At 30.6% G+C, this 23,426-nt stretch overlaps 3 protein-coding genes across 6 annotated transcripts in view; 2 read left to right on the plus strand and 1 right to left on the minus strand.

Annotated features, from left to right (window-relative positions):
- Positions 1-23,426, plus strand: part of LOC129789442 (uncharacterized) — an 885,568-nt gene that overhangs the window by 558,446 nt on the left and 303,696 nt on the right. The gene's annotated exons all lie outside the window — the stretch shown is intronic.
- Positions 15,062-17,323, plus strand: LOC129789383 (protein yellow-like). The gene is made up of 4 exons (XM_055826175.1): positions 15,062-15,472; positions 15,685-16,357; positions 16,431-16,508; positions 16,583-17,323. Exons 1-4 carry the CDS (start codon positions 15,180-15,182, stop codon positions 16,946-16,948), a joined length of 1,410 nt encoding a protein of 469 aa, XP_055682150.1. The 5' UTR covers positions 15,062-15,179; the 3' UTR covers positions 16,949-17,323.
- LOC129789330 (uncharacterized) lies at positions 19,230-23,319 on the minus strand. Of its 4 annotated transcripts, none has more exons than XM_055826100.1 (8): positions 23,170-23,319; positions 22,885-23,086; positions 22,708-22,817; positions 22,464-22,641; positions 21,213-22,319; positions 21,032-21,120; positions 20,768-20,963; positions 19,230-20,710 (listed from the first exon to the last, which is right to left on the minus strand). In XM_055826100.1, exons 1-8 carry the CDS (start codon positions 23,184-23,186, stop codon positions 20,492-20,494), a joined length of 2,118 nt encoding a protein of 705 aa, XP_055682075.1. In that variant the 5' UTR covers positions 23,187-23,319; the 3' UTR covers positions 19,230-20,491. The 4 variants fall into 4 exon arrangements, with proteins under 4 accessions (XP_055682075.1, XP_055682076.1, XP_055682077.1 ...); XM_055826101.1 differs by having other exon boundaries at positions 23,157-23,314; XM_055826102.1 differs by having other exon boundaries at positions 21,213-22,267; positions 23,170-23,310.

Below are 23,426 nucleotides of genomic sequence, written 5' to 3' on the forward strand. Positions count from 1 at the left end.
TTAAAATATTGCTGTCGATGTCCCAAAGTGTAATTTATCATTTTATGACCGAATATTCAATAGGGCAATGGGGCTATACTTTGCGTACAAATAAGCTTTGCTTATAATTTGCAAATATGTGTATTTTTACATCTTTCCCAAAATAGAAAAAAATCCAATTTTTATTTAATTTTGCAACATTTACAGAATAGAATACCTAATATACAGATTATTTCGTTATGTACGTACACTATACTAACTTTGAATTAAAAAAAAATCAACAAATTACATAGTCATGATTAACTCATAATTATGTTATTTCAAATCCAAAACTCACTTGTATTCTATCTATTTGTTTTTTTAATATACCTGTATGTTAAGTCTTCATGTAATTAGTATAATTTTAGGAATATTTAATCTCTATAATTTTTTATGAGAATCAATTAATACTTTATGTCTTTCTGCAGACAAGTGCTTAAGGTAATTTGTATTAAATATGTACATAAATTTACTACACTGTGATGAACGGATTGTGCATTTTGAATGCATCGACACGGAACATAAAATTGGAAGCTGAACAGAATTTCATGTTATCATTTACCTTCCTCTGCAATATAAATGGCTAAGAGGTAGAGTTTAAATTTACGACATCAATCACTACACATTCACAAGAAGATGATTGACTTCATTGACTTCACATATTGAAAATCGTTCACAATCAGAATTCAAATTAGTGTATGTATCTACATAAAGTAAAATTTATGTCTTATATTTTTCAATATAGGTACTTATACTGTTTTTTGACTCATTAAGTATATTAACTCATTTGCAATATAATGAATAAAAATTCAGTGTAAATTATATTAAATTATGGCAAAAAAACATTATGAAAACTACTTAAGTTTATTTTTATCTGCTGAGAAATTGTAACCATCGATCTTTACATTTCAATATTGTTCTTATTCAAGGGTAATTCATTATTTCTCAGTATTTACTTCTACTCTTCAGTCTTACTCATTATTCTTAGTACAGATACTCTACCCATAAAAAAATTCCGAGTAACCAGAATTTGTAGATTTTTTAAGACTGACTTGACCAATTTGTCTAATCGATATACTAGCAGACAATATGCAAGATGTTGAATTAAAATTTAAAAAAAAGTAATTTGTATAGGTTAATCAAAGTGACTGCCAAAAGATTATAGAAAGACCCAAGATGTTTTGATTAAAGATTTTCTAAATCGGCATAAATCTATTTTAAAATCAACCAGTTTCTGAAAGATTCAAAACTGTCAATTTTTTTTTATCTATCACCTTACATATTTTACTAATCTGACAAAATACGTGAAAATAAATATAATAATATGTTCTTTCAAATAACTAATTATTTGCATAAAGTATGTATAGTTATAAGATTTTTGTGGTCGCTTTTTATAACACTAAAATATCTTCAAAATCCGCCTACGATAGTTCATATGCTCAGTTTAGCAATTTTCTAGACACGGACAAATTTCAAGTGCAACTTTAAATACATACATACATATATGGCACCCTTGTTTATCAGCTTATGGTTCTCAATCATTCATATGAAGTAGGACATGCAGAGTGTAGTACCTTCTAATTTAAAAGTCAATTATTTTCTTCTGTTAAAGCTTTTTACATCCTTTTTAAAAGAAAAAAAGCGACTAGATATCTGGTGTGTACAAATGAAATTCGAAGTGTTACTTAAATATGTATACATGCATATTAAGTCAGCTTTGCAAACTGCGGAATTACAAAATCAACTGGAGATTCACAATTTCGTGTAATAAAAAACACTCATATTATAAAAATTGGTACATTATCATTTTAAGATATCTTTATTGTCAAACTTTAAATTAGAAGAGCGAATAAATTTTTATCTTTCCTCTATCTCTGTAATTGATTGGTTTTCAGTGGAAAGTGGTTTTTTGATCGTTTTTTTTTCAGTCAGAGGATTTCGATATGTGCTCCAATTTGTGTGGGAATACTAAATAGTAATTTTTCAGACATTTTTGCATTTCTTACATCAGTTCAACTTTTATAGGAGGAAATATTCCAATAGTGAGCTCCATTCGAATCCAACTTCATCATTTTTTATCACACACCAGTGATGCTCTATTTAGTGTATTTTTCATTTATTTTAGCTGTGATTCTTTCAAAGAAACGAATAGGATATTTAGTTTATTCGGTATCCATTTAGAATATGATTTCCCCGATTTATTTGTTACTTTGAGTCAATGCATATTGTATAGGTAGTTAGTTAGTAATAACTCTAGTAAGTCAAAAATTGACATTTTCAGTATGTCGAGAAAGTCTCAATTTGGACTTAAAGTAAAATTGATGTAAGTACTAATGATACTTTCTGCAAATAGTTTTGAGGCGTGATTACCCTGGCAGAATTGTACAGAATGAGATTTTAATTCTTTCTTATCATTTAGAAGGAAGATTTAAGTAATTTAGTGTTCTACACATGCGAGACCCACAAATGTATAGTCAATATATACTTTACTAATTTTACTCGAATTTGTCCAAAGAAAAAATCATAAAAATATTTTAGAATCTTGAAAGCATAGGATCGCTCTCACTACAAAAAATAAAATATTCTAAAAGACTCACAAAGAAACGGACGATGAAACGACCTTGGAAAAAAAAGAAAATTAATTTAATTTTAATGTGATTTTCATTCAAATTTATTACTAAATCACCCATCAACGGTGTTTCATTGTTTAAATTGGTGACGAGAGGGGAGTTCAATAAATAACCAATAGGCTTCCCAGAAAAAAAATATATAGCCTCAAAATTTTTTGTGATCAAAATTCCAATATACTTTTTTTTGGATCTTGTAAACTTGTATAGTCATATAATATATATTATAAAATTCTTAGATACTTGCAAAGCCTAATAAAACATTTTTCATCCCAGTGTGAGTTTCATGGGTTTCAAGTTTTTTTTTTATTCGCTATCATGTATCATCAAATTTAAATAAAATAAAAATTAAAAACCCACATGTGGAGTAAAGTTGTCACACACAAATTTATCAACTGGAATTTGTGCAAAAGTCCATTTTTTCACTAAGAGTGACATAATAAAAAGAAGACTATAAAACACGCACACTCAACTATCTGTATCGTGTGTATCTCATTATTTTCCTTCTTAAAATCCACCATTCAATCATAAAGCCACACCCAAAATATATAGGATTTTATCCCAAAAAAAAAAGTTCTGGGTTTGTCGGTTAGATAAATAAAAACCGCGAAATGGATGAAAGTTGCAACCAATTTAAATAAAGGATGTAGAACAGTAGTAAATATATGCTCTTCAATTGTAGGGTAGTAATCTTAGAAAAACTATGACAGATTTTACCAAAATTACCTACTGTACCTATGCTTTCCTTTTTGCTTAAAAATTTAAATTTTTGCAACTTAACGCATTTGGTACATTATTTGATTTTTTTTCCAAAAAGTTCAAATTGCACAATAAGTGTGACTCTCTTCTTATATTGGGATTGAAAATTATTGTCTTCGATGCCATACTTTTATTTAAAATGCATGACCACTGAATTTATTCCTATATATAAAATTTTTAATCACATTTTCGTCTACAAAATTAAAAAAAAAGTGGTCTGGTGTGATTAATTCAATAGCACTGTGAGAGAATTTTGCAGCGCTTAGAGAGGATTAATTCAATCAGATCACCTCGTAAAAGTCAAAGTAAACATAAAAAAGTACATTTCTCCACTAATATATCATTTTAACACTAATTCCTCTATCATGTTAATCCTACGTTTCTTAAGTCGCAAACTTACTGAATTTTTGGCTTCATTGCATAATCTGCCTAAATTATTTAATTGAATGTAAGAAAATACAGAAAGGCAGATCAAACAAATTTAATGTGCTATAAATTCTCGCGGGAATACTATTATTGTTTGATATTTTTTTTTACTATTGGCACATTCGAGATCGATGATGAATAATTTATGAATTCGTTGTGAATTGTTGAAGAAATTGCATAGAAAATAATTTACAAGAAAATGCTGAATGAATTTGTTACAAACATTCATGAATAAAGACATGAAGAAATTCTATATAATCTATTATATATTTATGTATGGAAGAAACGAGGAAAAATTCCAAGGAAAAATTTAAAATTTTTTTCTATTTCTTATCATTATCTTCCAAGGACTAGCCTTAATAAATTGCATAAAGTGAGAATGACAATTACGCGTAATTTTTTGTAATATTTTTTTTTGTATAAAACATGAAGTTTTTAAGTTGTTTTTTTTTTTAAATATGTTTCTTGGTGTTCATGTTCTTTTACACACTTTTTTTTGCAAAAAAGGTGCCACATGATCTTCTCAAGGTTTTAGCACTCCAAAAAATTCCAGAAAAATTTCAACAATTTCTTTTTTGTCGCAACTTTGGTTGTTTATACAGCATCTTGGAGACTCACCCAGTATGCATGAATGTGTGCACTTCCATACATACATATATAATTAAATAAAAATCAGTGATATACCTACCCATAAAACATCAGAATCTTGTCCATCGTCGAAAAACCATCGCCATGTATTCGTATCCAAGTGAGTTTTGTGGATCATCGACGAACACTGTTCACAGAGCGCCATCGAAGTAGTAACAGAAAGTGAAAGGTGTTTGTCTCTGAAATATTCTTCGGTGGCATTGAATGGCGCGGCGCATCGTTGATCTGCGAGCCTCTTCTGCGTTACGATCCGACAGCCAACATATTCAGATATACGAATAAAATACTAACAATATATGATTGACGTTGGGAAAATAATAAGAATAATTTGATTATATCTTATTAACATTAAATTCTTCTAAATTCTAAGAACTCACATATAAATTTTTAGTTTTGGCTGGACCTTAAAATAGTATATATAGCTAGTTATTAGAATGCTTACAGAATTCTACAATTGTAAATTTGCATAGCATTTAATCTTTACAATTTATTTTTTGTACAATTTATGTATTATTTTGTATGCAGGGTGTAAATAAATTTTACCTTTACTTGGAAAAGAAATATGTAGTAATTTTTAATATATTTTTTTTAGTTTTTTAATTGAATTGTGTGTTTGAGAAAGATTCCATTAAAAAATTAACATTAAATATTGTACTTAATTCGCTTATACGAATAAATTCATTGTTTTAAGATTCTATTTCATCAAGAAAATATTTCTTCCAAACTGAACTTTATGCTTAAAATTTTTTTAAAACAGAAAAAAAAGTATTTTTGAAACATAAGATTCAGTATTCAAAAAAATCTTTTAAAAAAAGAGAATCATGACGAAGTATTAAATATATGTAATGGACTACCCTTTGCTTCTTTGTGGCTACTTACAAGAAAGCATCTTTCACGAGGTCACATATTTATTCCTCAAAAGGTAATAACGCTGCAAGGCTGAGTATATTGTTCTATTTTATTGCACGTACTTATATTGTAGTCAGGTCTAAAGAATTCTTTGTTGTTATATCACACAGGTAGGTATTTTACTTCTTACAATTCACTACATCTTTCAATTAAATCCACAGTGACAAATCAGTGCAACTACATAAGTCACATCTTTTAATTGCCACATTCATGTCGTGATTGCAAACGAAATGCCAAAACAGTCATGAAAGGAGAAAAAAATAAAATGAATTATTGAAGAGTTGAAGAAAAGAGGAGGAATTCAATCAATTTCCGACTCTCTTAGGATCAATATAATTGATATTACGCAATACAGCTTGAGTACATTATACTAAAATATATCTCGATCATTTTTCATCAATTCAACCTTATAACCTTACACACGTTCGTGTGAACTTTTTATGAGTATACGTACACATCCATATATCATGCACAGATATTACATACATACTATGTATATATGAGATTGTGTGAATATAAGCAATACCTGCCGATCAAACAATCAACCGAAATTGCACAATGTCAATATTTTCACAAATTTGAATTCGAATTTCTTTTAGTGTTGTTGTTAAAATTTAAATATTCTAACAAAAGAATTTTCTTTTATCTGGACGGACCAATGAAATAAAGTTTTTCATGGTGAGCTGACTGAGCAGTAAAATTCAAACCAAACAAAATTTAATAAGTAGGATTTGCAAAAATTCAATTTTTTAAATTATGTATGGATAAAATACGAGTACAGTCAGGTATTGATTAACGTCGCATGGGATACACTCTTTCCACTCATTATTATTAATGGGTGGAAAGAGCATATCCCATGCGACGTTAACCAATACCTGACTGTATTAGAAGACTAGTTTGCATATAAGCAAGGCTGAAATGATTACTTTTTGTCGGAGATGAGATGTTTTTGTGTTTGTAAAGACTTCAATGTACAATTGTCTTGGTAATCATCTAGGAAGAAGCCGAACGATTAATAGGATCATCTAAATTATCAATTACTTACTATCAACTCGATCACCCAATAATGTGTGACTAAATTCCCTTTGAAGCTGGAATATGGAAGCGTATTATTAGTAAAGGAGAGTGAGTGAGGGGAGGGGAACGAATAGGTAGGATTCTTCGACATACCCTACACTTCCATACCGAATTTCATTACGATCGGCCCAGCCGTTTCAGAGGTATTCATTTGCCACAAACATAAAACATTTCACCTTTTAATTTAAAAAAAAAAAGATCATATTAATTTTCTTATCAATCAAATTTTTTTATTTAAGATTAATTTATTTATGTACCTACATTATGTCTCTATATATGTATGTAAAATAAACTGGTTATTTTGTGCAACGCAACAATTACTGGCGTGGCTTCGTGAATACCTACATAAAGGCTGCGCATCATCGCTCAGTCATATGCAGAGTGTCTCTCAGAAGCGCGATCAGCTAATACTGTGTCAATCTGCTCATACAACGAAAATCACACTTCAGAAAGCGTGGGAGTCACAAGTCGAGTGTGATTATCAAAATTGCATTTATTCCCTTGGCCCCTGTGTCCCATGAAATCTTCAATGGTTCACCCATTGCTTCCAAGGTATTAGAAGCATTTACATATTGGTTGTTTTCCAATTGAAAGAATCTTTCTAGACATTTCAACATCATGTCATACCCATTAATTTATGCATTTTATACCGTTTTTCTCATACCTTATAATGCTTATGACTTTAATATGGACAATGACCTAGTAAAAGCGTAATTGTAGCCAATGGTCATGTTCCATCGCAAATTCACAGCATTCACTAACTTCGGTTCATCAAACACACCACTGCCTGTGAAGATCTTTAAGTAGTACCTATATACCATGTATTATATCCTACAAACTTAATCCAATTAAGTATCTTTCCTTTATTAATAAAATCCTTCTTCTAATAAATACCATAGAACGAGAAAAATACAAAAAAAATAAAATTAACAAAATTCTACAACATCACTGTAGTGGTTAGATTCTAATGCGAAATAAAATCTTACATCATAATTTTTTTTCAAGTTTTTTTTCTTTAGGTATTGTAGGTATAGGAAACTTGCGTTTCACATCCGCAGATATTAATCAACAAACGTATCCTATTTAATATTGAAGAGTTATTCTTATGAATTTCTTGGGAAGATACCCAAATATTGCGCTGTCAAACATTGGAGCTTATTCTCACAAAAATATTTTCTTTTCTATCTTTTTCGTCTTACAAGGGATTTTGTAAGATTTGGTATTCCAGCAAAAAAATCTTTTATAGCACCTTTTTAGAACATTCCCCTCAAAACAGCAAAACGTAACTAGATGTCGCTATTTGTGACGTTTGACATTGAGAAAATAAATAAAATTAATTCGGATCGAACTTTATTACAGGAAATTTATTGAAAAGAGACGTTTATTTTTTATTTATTTCGTTATACAAGGGATTTTGTAAGGTTTGCTGTTCCAGCAAAAATTTCTTTTTCATTATTTTATAGTAACAGACCTCCGAAACTGGAAGTCGAAAACAGATGTCGCTGTTTACGTTGAAAAACGAAGTGAAACCGAAAATAGACGAAGTGAAAAAAGTTAATGTAAACAAATAAAATGAGGTTAAAATTAAGTGAATTTATCAACAAAACACAATGGATTATTCGGAATTTTTGGTAAAAATTTAACCCTTTTAAAGTATTTTTGCATTTTACATGATAAATAAAGAGTTTTTTTTTTAATTTTTTTTATATAGATTGTGATGGGAAAAATCGAAAAAACTGAATCATCTGGAACTTTTGAACATCTGTTGGCATCCACGGATTCCGGGAAGAGATACCCGGACAACTCTCAGGCAGCATAAAATGGTTGTTTAATAAGCAGAATCCCATCCGGGGATGCTGGAAGCATTTGTGAACGAATAGAAATTGGAGGTACCAGCTCGACAGAATGGCCATGTCGCGAATCAAGAATATTCTTAAATAAAACATCTTTCCATACTCTAACTTTTTGCTTTTAATTCTACACTAAATATCTTTCAATGCAGCCTGTGTGAATGCATAATCTAATCATCTTCCTCAAGGCCAAGTCTCTGGAAAGTATTGACATTCGTTGGCATAATTCACAAAAAATGGTCAGAGTTTTTCCACATATTTCACAATATTTTTTGTTAAAAATCAATTCCAAACACTCAGATTCATGTAAAATATCCGTCAAAGTAGTTAATTGCTGCCTATTATGACGATGAATCATGCTTTAGCGGTCACAAAATTCACAAAAAGATTGAAAAAGCACCTCGGCAGGACCTTATAAATCATATGATTTTGTAAGATTTTCTTACAAGTTATAAGAAAATATTCGGCCGGAATACCAAAACCTTTTCTTTTCTATTATAGCAAAAATGTTTCTCGCGACGTGGTCTAAAAGTTGAACTGTGAAACTTTTTAGATCTTACAAATTTATAAGTTTTTTTTGTGAGAATGCCAAAAAACCTTATAACTCACGAATTGTAAGAAAAGAAAAGAAAATATTTTTGCCAGAATTAGCTCCATTCTCATGCTATCAGGAATAAGAATTGAAAATCATTTTGATTATTTTTATAAATATTTAGATAGATAGATAGATAGATTTTCATGGTCCTCTGTCAACAGAATTTGCGTACTGTATACATCAGTGATATGTTATGAAAGTAGTAGGTAGAGTGTTCATTGATTCCCACCAAATTCCCACCCCAAAAGTAATGATCAATGTAGAACCACAAATGTACTGTTAATATTATTGTAAAATCACGTATTAAAATATACTTACATGTGTTATGCACATATATATAAATTATTCATTACAAAAATTTTTTCCCATTATGATAATGAATAGACGTGAATTGAAGAAAAAGCCGAAAATAATTTTATTGTGTTGCTACAATCACGAATTTATCACTTTCATGTACTAGAGATATTTCAACGCCACTGTGCCCATTATATTGATTCAGACTGAAGAGCGTGACCAAATATCGCACTTAAATAAATTTTTGCAATCAATGTAATGGTCGAAAGATGGTATGGCACGGAACACCTTAATACATACAATGTACACGTTAGGTAGGTATTCTTCATAGCAAAATAATTCGATATGTTATAGGTAGATATACACGACTTACGTAGGTATTTATATCGATAAAAACGTCTCTTTCTCTTACGAAAAAGCATGTTTCTTGGTGCAAAGAGAAGCTTTGCTGTGGTGATGATTACTACAAGAATCCCTTAACCATTATTTAACCATCCTGCCCATTGAGTACAAAAGAGAAGATCGGTGTTCGACAAGAAAGAGAAGCATCAACGAGAAAAGAAGGTGCGAGTAACGTGAGTAAAAGAATAAGATATCCCCGTAAAACTATTTATTTTGCATTAGAAATTGTTCACACGATTCAGTTAAATTGGAAGATTTAATGTGGCTAAGATAAAATGCAATTTATTATGTATTTCGAAGCTCAAGAAACGGGTAAGCCAAGAGGTGAAATCGGGTGAAATTTAGTATTATGGAAGATGTTAAAGGAGCCATACAGTGATGATCTTACCATACTCTCTAAAATTATTTTAGGTTTAATTTTTCACCTTTTTTACAAAATATTTTACCATCTTAAAAAAAAAATTTAGAGTAATTTGTCAGTGAAGCTTTGTTTAAAAAAGAAATTTTTCAATCATATATTCAGTTAAAAAACTAAATATATATAATGAGGAATTTGATACCTACAAAGAAGAATTAGTATGGAAATTATAAGTGGGTATTTTTTCTAGATTAACTGGTAAAACCCAATTAAAATTGGATTAAATCAGGTTAATCTTATTTTTAATTCGTCTTGAAAACAAAAATCATTTTGTTTGATTGCTACAAATGGGTACTCCCTCTGAATTCAATTTATATTGTGTTGATATTGGTTTTCTTTGCATGTTAAAAAATATATTTTTACACTATATTGACAATGTTAATCAGAAAAAAATAAAAACTTATGAATTCAAAAGCTTTTGATGTCACATGTTATAGATATGTTATGCAATATAGAAAATTTAAGTCTCTAAAAAACCATTAACAAAGGGACTAACAATGTATAAATTAATAATTGACGAATGTAGTATATACCTACAATTTATTTTCTTCTAAAGATCTGCAACTGATAATTTTGTTAATTAAGTATCTGTAATTGCAAAGAAAATAATAAAAAAGTTAGTTAATCATTTATTTAATCATGTGTATTCTTATGTGTTATATACTTATCATGTAAGTATAATGTGTATATTTTTATGTTTGTGTTGATATATAGTATACATATATAACTCTATGCAAAAGGAAATTTCGTTTTATGCTTCTTGACATCAAGTGTCAGGAACGTGAAGCATTTTATCAAATAATGAGGTACAATGACACTGAAACAACCTGTGGAGACATTTTCACTGATCATCTTCTCAATTTATGTTAATTTCAGTCGCAATTCTACCGAAAAGGATAGTCAGGAATAGTTGAAAGAAACAGTACATAAGTAGGTAATATATATTTTAAAAATAAATTACATAATACTTCATTATTATCAAAAAAAAAAGCTTATTTGTGAATAAAATACTTTTCAAGGCGTCAGATTAAAAAAAAAACATTAATATTAATGATAATATTTAAAAACCACAATGTTTTAAACAAATAATAGAAATTCTAATAAAGGAAAGATTTACATGAAGCTTCAAAAAATAATTTTAAAAAGAAGAATTTTATTGCATTTTTCAGTTGTAATTGTATTGTGTATTGCTGCTTATTTGTTTCAATTTTAGTTACATTAATTATACAGCAATTTAATTGATATTGATCTCTTCTAAAGATTGATTATAATACATAATTGCTCAATAAACTCACTTTAACTATCGTATATGTAGGCATATACAATTTTATACATAAACACAACTAAACTACCATGTTACGCTCGATTTATTAATATGCGATCTTCTTAATCTGCAATTAATTAAAATATTTTTAGCGCCATTCTCAAGTTATTGCAAGAGTCTGATTTCACTGGGAGGTGTGCTATTTGCTAGCAAATACATACCCTAATACCTACATGTTTGTATATATAGGCTCCATGAGTGACGCGCACATGCTGGTTATGTGATTTTCATCGCGCGATCTAATGTGAGGAACATTATGGGAATTGAGTCGTGATAAGGAGCGGTTGTCTGGACGGTGATGTTGCCACAAGAATGCACAGAGAAAAGTAATTCATTGCAGACTCTCTAGTTGTTGAGTTCCAATCTTGACTTTTGACAATTCCTTACACAAATATCTTATGAATTAAATAAGTGAATAAATGTAAATACATACATATGTATGTTGTACATTATTGACAATACGCGGAAACGATTGCTCATGCTTGTAATTAATTATTGTTTGCGATTATTCGCCACGGAGGGCCTCGTGAACTCTCTTGTATATTTTGAAACATTACAATGTTGAAATGTCTCATCTCTTCATCCGCCGAGAGTTGTGCAAAAGAACACACTTTAAGTTGCATTAAATCGTATCGCAAAATTACTATAATCGATGAACATCCAATGGTAAACTAGTGAATGGATAGTGGACTTTTTTGTTGTACTAAACTTTTGAATTGCACAACTTGTCAGCACCTTTTATTATTATGTGTGTAGCTAAATTATTGCGAGAAAATATTATAACGTTTAGATGAAAAGTGTGGAGAATGAATAGCCGGAGAACCTATAATAAAGTCGCACACACTAAATAACTGAGTTTTCTTCAAAATAAAATTATCCACGATTTGGTTCTCACACAGCGAGGTCAAAATCTTCACGTTTTTCGCGTTTTACACTGATATTGCCGTTGTTATTTTTCAGAATATACATTAATATATAAGCACTTTAATAATAATTACAAAAGTTGGAAATTTTATCCAAATCACTTTCCTAATAATTTAACATGATTAGTGTGAAGACCTCCTTCTCACTCAACACTTATATACCTTCATTAAATTGCTTTTACATGACAAGATACATAATATAATAATAAGATATTATCATATAAGGCAACAGTAAACTAACTATTGACAGTTTAAATATGTGAAAATTTGGGAAAAATCATTCAGGCACAGTACATAATGTACATAATACCTTGAGAAAAACACCGAATTATTGAAAGAAAAAAATGTATAATATCACCGACATTTCATGATTTCGAAGATTCCTAATTTTTCATTTACATGAAAATAATATTAATGGCCGCCCAAAGTGTTTAGTTTAGTCACTATGTTTTTCTAATTGTTATAATATTGTACTTGGTTATGTCGGTCAAAAATGAACTCTAATGTTCGTTAGACCTACCATGGTTTTTGGGGGGGTATAAAAAAAAATGAAAATAATATACGATACTAGTAAACCCGACCCCGTATTTTGTCCCTCAATCACCATACTGAATTTTATCAAGATCGGCTCAGCCGTTTCGGAGAAGTTCATTTGCCACAAATGGACAGAGAAGTCCGACTTGCTTCTATTATTCGTATTATCCAGTAATTTCTTCGTGTAATTTTAGTTTCAGCATTACAGATTGATGATTTTTTTTTGGTTTACAAAAAGGAAAAAAAAGTAATACAAGACACTAAACAAAGAGAACTGCTATAACTTATTTTATTTAAATTAAAATTGCATGAAGCAAAATCCAACAATCCATTTTTCCGATTGGATACATATTTTAGAATATCCATAACCATACACGTTGAATAGAAAAGATGCACTCTCTAAATTTCACCTGATTCGTTACGTCACATTAAACAATGGTAGGTACATGAAAGAAATACGATATAATAGACTATAAAATATTGAATGAATGAACAATAAAATCTAAAGCTTTTGATAACGCGCAGGGATTATAAGGTTAGTTTGCAGCCCGGGTACATATGCTTAATTATACACTGTTAGATAGTTAAATCACAAAAATGATGTGAAGAGATGAGATATTAGTCATGCAGTCTATGCAGATAATACATAAAAAAAACTATAGACCCTGAAAAAAAATTCTGGAAAATCCCAATGGAGTCGAAACATTATTGGGCGAATTTTTTTTAGGTATTTTAAGCTCTTACGATTACCCTATTCGAATTGGATCAATAGAATCCAGAAACTTTTTCCACCCTACCCTATTGATATGTTTCGTAAGGAAAGTCACAATGAAAAGGCGGATCTCATAGAAAATTGTGGAATAAACTTTTTGAATATGGGCAGAACGAAGAGTTTGAAAGAGAAGACAATAAAGCAACAAGTCAGTAATTTCGTGATCATTCATGCCCCGCTGAAGAGATGATTCTATCGCCAAAGAGCTATTTTCCACACGTTAAATACCTACTTTATGAAAAATAAAAACGAACTGCAAAATAGGATGAATAGGATTAAATTTGCATTAAATAAAATCAGAGGGTCTCTGAAAGATCACCCCAATATAAGACAAAAACGAATTCAAAGGATGAATTAATAAACGTAAGCTTGTAGAAAGAAAGGTTTTGAGTATATCATTATACAAAGAGAAGATGCAATCGAGGTGATCTTATTCAATAATATTTATTGAATATTATTTCTGGATATTGAAACATACATAAATAAAAATATTTTTGAAATAGGCAATCACGGTATTTAGGTAGTTTATACGCACGGCCGCTAAAATTTTATTGCATTCAAAAAAATCTACTGAGCTGAGACACTTTCAAATGGCACTTTTTAATGTGAATTAGTAAATTGAGAATGAGAATTTTAGCCTTACTACGTTTTTGGACTCTTACAAATTTACAAAATTTATATTAATAAATAATGCTCACATTTGTCCGGGGATCCACTTAAGCTAGTCAAATATAAACATCATTTTTTTCAATTTCCTATACAAATAAAGTATATTGATATTGCGATATACTAACGAAACATTGAAAAATATATAAAGCTACTGAACCGCCGAACATAGGGTGTCTCATTATCAATACATATAATACCATAATATTAGCAGAAAGTTAAGAACGAATTTATATTATACAAACTCTACGGAATGTAGCCTCTGGTGTCTATATAAAAAGTTTCAAAAAAAAAATAATACAATATAAAAAAGATATCTTACAAATAATAAAATAAGAATCGACACTTCTTATTATATTTCATTTGAATCTGCAATTTATGATAAATATATCAAACTAAAAAAATATAAACCGTAATAAATTCTTTAAAAAACTATATGAAAAAGTTACAAAGTAAAGAATGTCAATAGTTAATTAGAAAACAAAATTTTAATGTAAAACTTTTTGTGCTATCCATGGGACCTAATTACACGTCATTTAAATTGTGTATAAATTAGAGCAATTCAAGAAAAAAATGTGATTAAATCAAATGATGCCTTTATTTTGAGACGCCTTTTAATCTACACGAGGAGTAAAATAATTTTTTGGATTGATGAGAATTGGACATTTTTTTTTATATATATTTCAAGCTCATTAAACTTTACTTATGCTATGTGAATGACAAATAAAACAACAGAGAAATATTACATAATTAGACAGAAACAACTTTAATGTAGCCTTGTCAGCTCTGACTATATAACACACTCAATATTTGTTTTCAGAGTCAGTCTCGTCGGTGCACTGATTCTAGACGGTCCATCCAATCTCGGGGGAATATTATTACGAAATTCTTCTTGGTATTCTGGGCAACGTGATTAAAATTTAAACCAGAAAGGGTAATGAAGTGGTTCACAAATTTAGCTCTCCTTTGCGGAGTAGCAGTGCTTGTCCAAGGATATACACCGTTTAGCAATAGAAGACCTGTAACTTCTAATAATTCTAACTACTACTACGATGACAATCGACCAGTGGATTTAGGAACACGCATTGATCCAACACCTGGCCAGAGAAAAGGATACTACGGTGGAGATTATGTATCCTCAACGAGTCCTTTTGAAATTGTCTATGAGTGGAAAATTTTTGACTATGAATACCCAAGTACCACAGAAAGAAGAGCAGCTATTGCTTCTGGGTGAGTTAATCCGGTTTGTCTTATTAGCAATATCTTCTTAAGTTCTTTGTGGTTAAATCTTCTATATTTTAATGGATGAGAAGGCAATGATGTGGCGAAGTGAATGAACGAAGACATGATGTCAAGTCTCAATGATATCGAACTTGTTATACCGGAAATTTATTTAAATATAACAATAATATGCTAATAAATGCTCTGCGATTTCTTTCCAGAGAATACATCCAGGAAAATACCATGCCTTTAGGGATTGATGCTTATAAGAATCGCTTCTTTATTTCACTTCCCCGCTGGAAGACTGGAACCCCGGCAACCCTTGTATCAGTTGATCTGCCATCGAGGGATAAAAGTCCACTTCTGCGTCCCTACCCCAACTGGGGTTTCCATACTACACCCACAAATCCCGATTGTACAAAATTCATGTCCGTTTTTAGGATTCACATAGACGACTGTGGCCGTTTGTGGGCCATCGATGCAGGAATGGTGAACACAACGAGCACCCCTAATCTTGTATGCCCACCCAAAATTGTTGTATTTGATCTAGCAACGGATCGACATATTCTCACCTTCCCCATACCTGATGGTCAAATCAAGGAGGATTCCCTCTACACAAGTATTCTTGTCGATATTCGCGATGGGAAGTGCGATGATGCCCATGCTTATGTTACGGATGTATGGCGCAACGGATTGTGGGTGTTCAGCTTGGGAAAGAGACGTAGCTGGCGTACATCCAATTATTTCATGCTACCTAATCCACATGCTTGCGAATATAGTTTCCACAATCAATTGACCTACCAATGGACTGATGGTATCTTTGGTACTGCATTGGGACTAGATGATGTGCGTGGAGATCGTCTTATGTATTTCCACCCTATGTCAAGCTTTGGGGTAATTATACTGAAATCACCATTTAAAATCAATTTATGTGCACAATTTATCTTTCTTTTTCCTTTTTTTTCAGGAATTTTCCGTACCCACATCCATACTTCAAAATGAAACTATTTGGACAGAAGGCATCAATGTCAACACACAATTCAAGGTCTTTACACAACTACTATTTTCGCTTAATTTAAAGATCAATTATTTACATTATCAATTTGTGAAATTCTACAGCAAGTGGGAGATAGAGGAGTAAACAGCCAATCTTCTACCTCCGGTATTGATCGAGACGGTGTTCTTTTCTACACGTTAGTCAATCAAGATGCTATAGGATGTTGGGACACTAACAAACCTCTGGTACCAAATAATATTCATCACGTGGATCAAAACCGGGTCTTCTTCTCCTTCCCGAACGACATTAAAGTCGACAAGGCTACAGATCAAGGTGTTTGGGTACTTGCAAATAATCTTCCCCTTTATCTCTACACCGGTTTAGACTACAGCCAAGTGAATGTTCGCATTCTACGTGCAGGCACCAAAAATGCGGTGAGAGATACTGTATGTGATCCTAGAAATAGGGGAAATATGGTTTGGGGTTAACATGTCATATTTTTTTTGAATTTCTTGACTATTGCATTATGAAAGACTTTTGATATTCCTCAGTGACTATATTGTGTATTAAGCAATGAATAAAATAATAAAAAAATAACATTTTTACGTATTTTTATAGATGTTATTTATTAATTGAAATGAATATTATTTATTAATCGAAATTTTTAGTTTGAGTTTGTATTGAAAATTCCTCCAAACACATAAAAACTAGCATGACACCCTGTGTGAAAGTCTATTACAAAGTCTCCTATTTTTTTTCATTTCAAATGACAAAACAAAAAAGTTAAACATTGACCTAAATGATCCTCATTTTGTGCTATCTTTTTGTTCGAATTTCTCAAATAAACTGATAAAGTTACAAAAGTTTGTGTTAAGAAATTTTATTTTAATCTTTTTATTTCTAAACGTCAGAGTCTGATTGAAAAAAATTTATGATCAAAACACAAGACAATTTAGTAAAAAAAATATATATCACTTAAGTGAAGGAATAAGTTGAATAAAAATGGGTCAGAGAGCAAACAATGATCAATTTAAAAATAAAACCTTTTTCTGTAACTTTAAAAGGTGTTAATGAAATGGGGATGTGAGAGCTGCGATTTTACTAAATTCAAATTAAATATGTAGAAGAGATAATGATCATGCCAACTAATGCAAACAAGAAGTTTCAATATGGAATAAAAGGTCGTGAATCTGTCCACATGTTCGTCCTCGCTCTCATCCACATCGTCCAATCTTTAATTTTCTCATCAATGGTATCTCTTTGAAAAACACTAAAGCAATTGCCTGTCCAACCGAACTTTAATTAATTTAATTGATCGTACGATCGCGCAATCAAAAATCGTATTTGACCCACATTTAAGAATTTATTAGAAGCTTCTCAATAGATTTTTTTTAAAGAATGATTCTCTTTTTTTAAGTAGGTATGTATGTACATAAATAATATATTTGATAAATGGGACGAATTCTAAAGATTTCATTGATGTTTGAAAAATAATTATAGCACATTCTGCACGATTCTCAGCAGAATTCTCAATACTAACTGGATGACTACAGTCGAAGACACGGAACGGCATTGAGGTATTTTTTATCCATATTCTTATATTGTTACCTTCAAGGAGAAATCTTTCTTGCATGTCTCTTGTTAACAAGACACATGAACAATTAAATGGAGGGAAGATCAACAATAGTTTGCTTAAGACGCGAAATATTTCTCATGCAGTGTAGACAAATCGACCACATACAAAACAATGGTGATCAATTATTCTTGGGCATTTCTAATTGAACTGATAACTCCAAAACCTGTGTTCAAATCACTATAAATTCTTCCTAATCTCTTTAACAATAAATTCAAGGCGAAACGCAATTTATGTGCCAATTTTGATGAAATACGCAAACTTTTGGAACCCACATTATGTGAAACTTCATATATGTAGATAGCTACGTACTAGCTGAGACCTCCAACCCTCGACAACATGTGAGCTGTTATTGTAAGAAAACGATTGTAACTCAGAGATATACTGTCTTTTTCCTAATAAAAGTATGGTATATATAATTTACATAGGTGTAAAAGCATAATTTTACATGCGGGACACAGGATTTAAAGATATGTTGAAAAAATCTAGTATTAATAATCGTCAAATGATGAATAGAAAACTATTTTATCATACTGAATTAGGAATCTTCTCAATATATCTTACTTTACATTTTGTGGACGAAAGAGATATTTTTTTAAAGAAAGGCAAGAAAGGTAATGACTTTAAGGTAAATGAGGCGAATATCGTTCATGTTTTGAATCAATGACATCTCTATTTATTTATTTCAGCACATAAATATATGTAGGTCTTTTTCCGGATTTTTTTCCTTTAATATTAAATAAAAAGTCCTCACAAGTAAAACACGAAAGTAAAAACAACTATCATGAGGAAGAGAATTTCAATATGTAAAGCGTGAGAGGAAATTGGCACTCATTCGACTGCTGTTATGTGTGTTTCATTGGAAGAATTCGTCGATTAGTGTATAAAGACAATTTTCTTGCCACTACTATTTAAAACTTAATTAGATGATCATTAAAGTACAGAGAATTCACAGATAATCCTATAAGATTTGCACGAAATGCGTGAAACTCGTTTTGTTGTACTGACAAAACAATTTCTAGCCTTTAATTTCTTCCGGAATTTCCATAACGTGCATATGTACACATATTTGCATAATCCGTATGTTTAAAGGAAAAGAAAAGCTTCAATCATATAAATATTATTTATTTATTAAACGTTATTTAGAAATATTAACTAATATTTAATTCAAAGTTGGTAACATAATACATATTTGATCATTTTAAAAAACGAAAGAATCACAGCTAAAACATTAGCATTAGTTAAACATTATCAAAACACTGAGGAGGAAGATGTAGTGTATAGCAGAATGCCACTGCCAATTTGCAAATATCTGATTCGCATCCAAATAATATTTTTGGATTCTAATATGAGAGAATAAATTTAAAATTAAGCCTTTTGATTGGCTATAAATACTGTTTGAGTAATCCACGATAAATAATTGAAATAAAATGAAAGACTTCCCGAATTGCGAATTCAAACAAATGCATTGAACTCTTCCAAAAATATCCAACAGCATTAGTAGAACTTCTAAGTGTGACGCATTTATCCATTTGTAAACAGCATTGGCGAAATATTACATAATCCCAATGTAGTTCAATTTGGCGCAAGGAAGCAACTATGTAATATGATGTGCCATTGCGTTAGTTTTCGCATCAAAATAAAAATAATTAATTTAGAGATTTTTTTTTCATTTGAAATGTGAATCAAAAGATAGAATCTGTCGCTATAAAATATGTAAAAGGAATTAGTGTCTATCTTTCTCTATAACTTGGGCGGGTATAATGCAACTTCCAGTCAGTACAAACTTGAGTCTGATTGGCGATGGAGGTTGGGCATCTCGGCACATCATGTTAAATTACCACAAAACGAATTTATTATAGTGAAAGTCTGGCAGAGAATTGATGTAGAAGATTTCCAGGAATATGTTTAAGAAAATCTTAACAAGAAGGATGTCTAATTTATTTCGAACGAATTGTTTCCCTTCACAAAAAGCGATCACCAAGTAATTTATAAAAAAAAATCCTAATTTGGACCTCAACAATGTATAAGCCATGCTGGGGTGTTTCTTGTGAAGCACTCAGGAAATTTTTAGCAAAGACTAACTTAAAAGTTTGACCCTATATCAGACAGCTGAACGTCTGGTAAAAAACGAAGGAATATTTTTAAATATTTTAATAACTCATCTTCAGTAGGGGAGAGCGGGGTTAAAAAAGTCACTTAAGGGTTTAGAAAAAGCTCAAAATATCATATTTTCCCAACAGATAAAGCAAAATGTATAGCTCAATTCTTTAGGATATTTCTTACCCTACAACTCTTTTTCAGATCATTTTGTTCTATCTAGCTAGGAAATATGATATTTTAAGCTTTTTCCAAACCCTTAAGTGACTTTATTAGCCCCGCTCTCCCCTACAATTTCCTAATCTGTACAAGAATCAGATGAATCCTTATTTTCTCCAAAATTTTCGTTGGTACCTGTGATGCTAGACGTAGTTTGTAATTCAGAATCACTACTAAAATCTGAAGATTCATTAGTGAAATAATACGCATCTGAAGATTCACATCCGAGTTCTTGAACATCGATAGCAAAATTATTTTTAGGGTTTTTCTTTGCATTTTTCTTTGTATGACGCCATGTCTGAAGAAATAAGAATTATTAGAAATGGTCAAATATATTTACGTTTATAAAACTTACATATTTCCATTCGTTGACTGTTCTATAAGGTGGTCCAAGTTTGTTTAAAGTCTTTCGTAAATCTATGAAATCTTTTGTATAGATCTGTACTTTATCTCCCGTACTGTTTGTCTTTCTTTCTTGTATGAATTTTTCTAAAATTTCTAGTTGTTTCTTATTCATTTTTCCTCGTGCGTTTGGACTATTGCTGATACGTCTGACAAACAAAAAACATTGAATTGAATTATTAAATAGTAAATAGACAAACTTGAAAACCTTACTAACTTTAATTCAATTCCAATTTCACTTTTTCTTCTTCTTCTGTTAATAAACTCAAAGAATCCATTCTTTTTCTTTTTGTGTATAAACCAACACTAAAAATACAAAAAAAAAACATCTAAAAGTTTTTAAGAAAACGTTTTTTTTTACATAATTTATATATATTTTTTGATATAACTATACAAACATCTTTCCATTTTTGTAAAGATCGTTTTGGAGGACCAAGAGCATTTAACTGCGAAGTCCAGCGCTTGAAATCAGAAATTACTGGTCGATCGTCTAGAACGGCAAATCTTTTACAATTTGCTTGTTTTTCAGAAACCAATTTACGAAGTAAAGCTATTTGTTTTTTATTAGGTCTTTCTCTCTCTAGTCTCCGAGTTTTAACTAAAGAATCTGTCTGGTTAAAAAAATCATTAACTTCTTTTGCATTATTACTACTTTTCGAATCAGTATCTTTTTCTTTGTCACTGTTTGAGTCGTTTGGGCTTATTTGACTTATACCCGATTTTAATTTCAGATTTTTGGTATAAGATTTGTTTTTCAAGATTTTTTGGTTTTCGGGAATATTTTTTATGATGTTCCCAGCATCTTGAGATCCTTTATGAAGTTCCTGCAATGGGTTTTCCATATCCAAAAATATGTTTTTCTCTTTCAGAGAATCCAATGATAACATAATTTCCTCTGGAATGGATTTTTCTTCAAACGCTTCCAGTTCACTACTAATGTCTGATTCTTCTTCAGAGATCAGTTTTCTTTGCATTTTAAACTCCTCCTCTGAGGTATTTTCAATAGAATTTAATGATTTTTCTTTGTAATTTTCAATATATGACAATTGCGTATCCGTTTGCAAACATATTCCTCTGAATTGATATGAGATAATGAGACTTTTCTCACAGAGATCGCAAATTTTCATTGAACAGAAATCGTATAATTTGAATGCTTCTCCTATGCATTCATGATATATGTCTAAATATGATATATTCATATACGATCCTTCAATAAAACATTTCATTATTTTTCTCTTCTTCAGACAAATCCTACAGAGATTTAGGTAAATCTTATTGAGATCATCTCCCAATAAAATAGCATCTTCGGATGAATTTATTTGTCTATTTTTCTCATCTTTATTGTTGGACTCTTTGATTAGCACGTCTTCAATGTCTTCTGCTGAGTCATCGTCACTCAAATAAAATTCATCTGATGATCCACAACCAACCTCTTTGAAATATTTGAAATCACCTGGATTAAAATGTAAACTAGCTTTTTTGCGTTGTTTCATACATTTCCACGTCTAAAAATTATTAAGGGTGACATTAAAAATTTCCCCCCTGATAAAATCAATGAGGTTTCTTTGATAAATAAAAAAAGTAACACTCACACCCAAAAAAACATTTTTTTAAATAAAACTTAAAGACAATAATACAGTAAATCTTACCATTTTCCACTTTTCAACAGGATATTCCTGCCCTAGTTTGTTTAGAATTTCAGTCCAATTTTCGAAATCTTGTGTTGTTAAAATGGTAACTTCATCACCCTTTGCTATGCTTTCCTGTCGCTTCTGTTTTAGCAACTCTATAAATTTTCTCTGTTGTACTTTCCCCGAAACATTTCTTCTGGAATTTTCATTTTTTTAAATTAAATATTAATATCTTAGAATCAACGAAATAATATTTACGTACTTTTTGGAAAGTTTTTCACCGCACACCTCCTTTTCAGCATGGCTATCTTGTCGTAATTTCTCATAAAAGAAATCATAGAAGTTTCTTTTCTTTTTATGATAAAACCAACACTGAAATGATATTTTTAAAAAAAGATTTATTGATTTCCAATCATTGTATTAATGTTGTGGTACTTACATTTTTCCATTTGGGTGCAGAACGTAAGGGAGGACCCAATTTATTAAGTTCCGGAGCCCACTTTCGAAAATCCACCAATTTGAATCGTATTGGTTTGATACCAGCTTCTATGCACTGTTCCTGTTTTTCTGCAATAAATTTTCGTAGCAGATGCCGCTGAGCCTGGTTCGGGTAAACTTTCCCATTTGGAGCTCGCACTCCCCTAAAAATTTTCAGTAATTTATTCCACTATTTATTTTATTTCAGCTATATTGCCTTATCTTTTATGTTACATCTCATTATTACCCTTTTGATATGTTCATCTAAATTAGGATTATCACCCTACACGAGATTTAAATATTCCACTAAAGATTCAATGAGAAATTTTTATTATTTTGTCTCAAAAAGAATTTTGTACTCAAAATGTAAACAAATTGTCAAAAAAAATCTCACGTCTTTCGTCGATGTTTTCTCTACAGATATTTTTCGAGAGAAAGAGAATCTCAGAGAAGAGCATTTCAGCCTGGGCGGCCGCATTCATTCAAAGCTCAAAGCAGCCTAAC

Source organism: Lutzomyia longipalpis, chromosome 2 (assembly GCF_024334085.1).
Source record: "Lutzomyia longipalpis isolate SR_M1_2022 chromosome 2, ASM2433408v1".
Lineage (NCBI taxonomy): Eukaryota > Metazoa > Arthropoda > Insecta > Diptera > Psychodidae > Lutzomyia > Lutzomyia longipalpis.

Coding starts and splice junctions, on each gene's coding strand:
- LOC129789330 (XM_055826100.1), bottom strand. Junction 22,642..22,707: donor GGTGAAAAACTTTCCAAAAA/GTACGTAAATAT, acceptor TGAAAATTCCAG/AAGAAATGTTTCGGGGAAAG. Junction 21,121..21,212: donor CTTTACAAAAATGGAAAGAT/GTTTGTATAGTT, acceptor TTGTATTTTTAG/TGTTGGTTTATACACAAAAA.
- LOC129789383 (XM_055826175.1), top strand. CDS start 15,180: ATGAAGTGGTTCACAAATTTAGCTCTCCTTTGCGGAGTAGCAGTGCTT. Junction 15,473..15,684: donor AGAGCAGCTATTGCTTCTGG/GTGAGTTAATCC, acceptor ATTTCTTTCCAG/AGAATACATCCAGGAAAATA. Junction 16,358..16,430: donor ACCCTATGTCAAGCTTTGGG/GTAATTATACTG, acceptor CTTTTTTTTCAG/GAATTTTCCGTACCCACATC.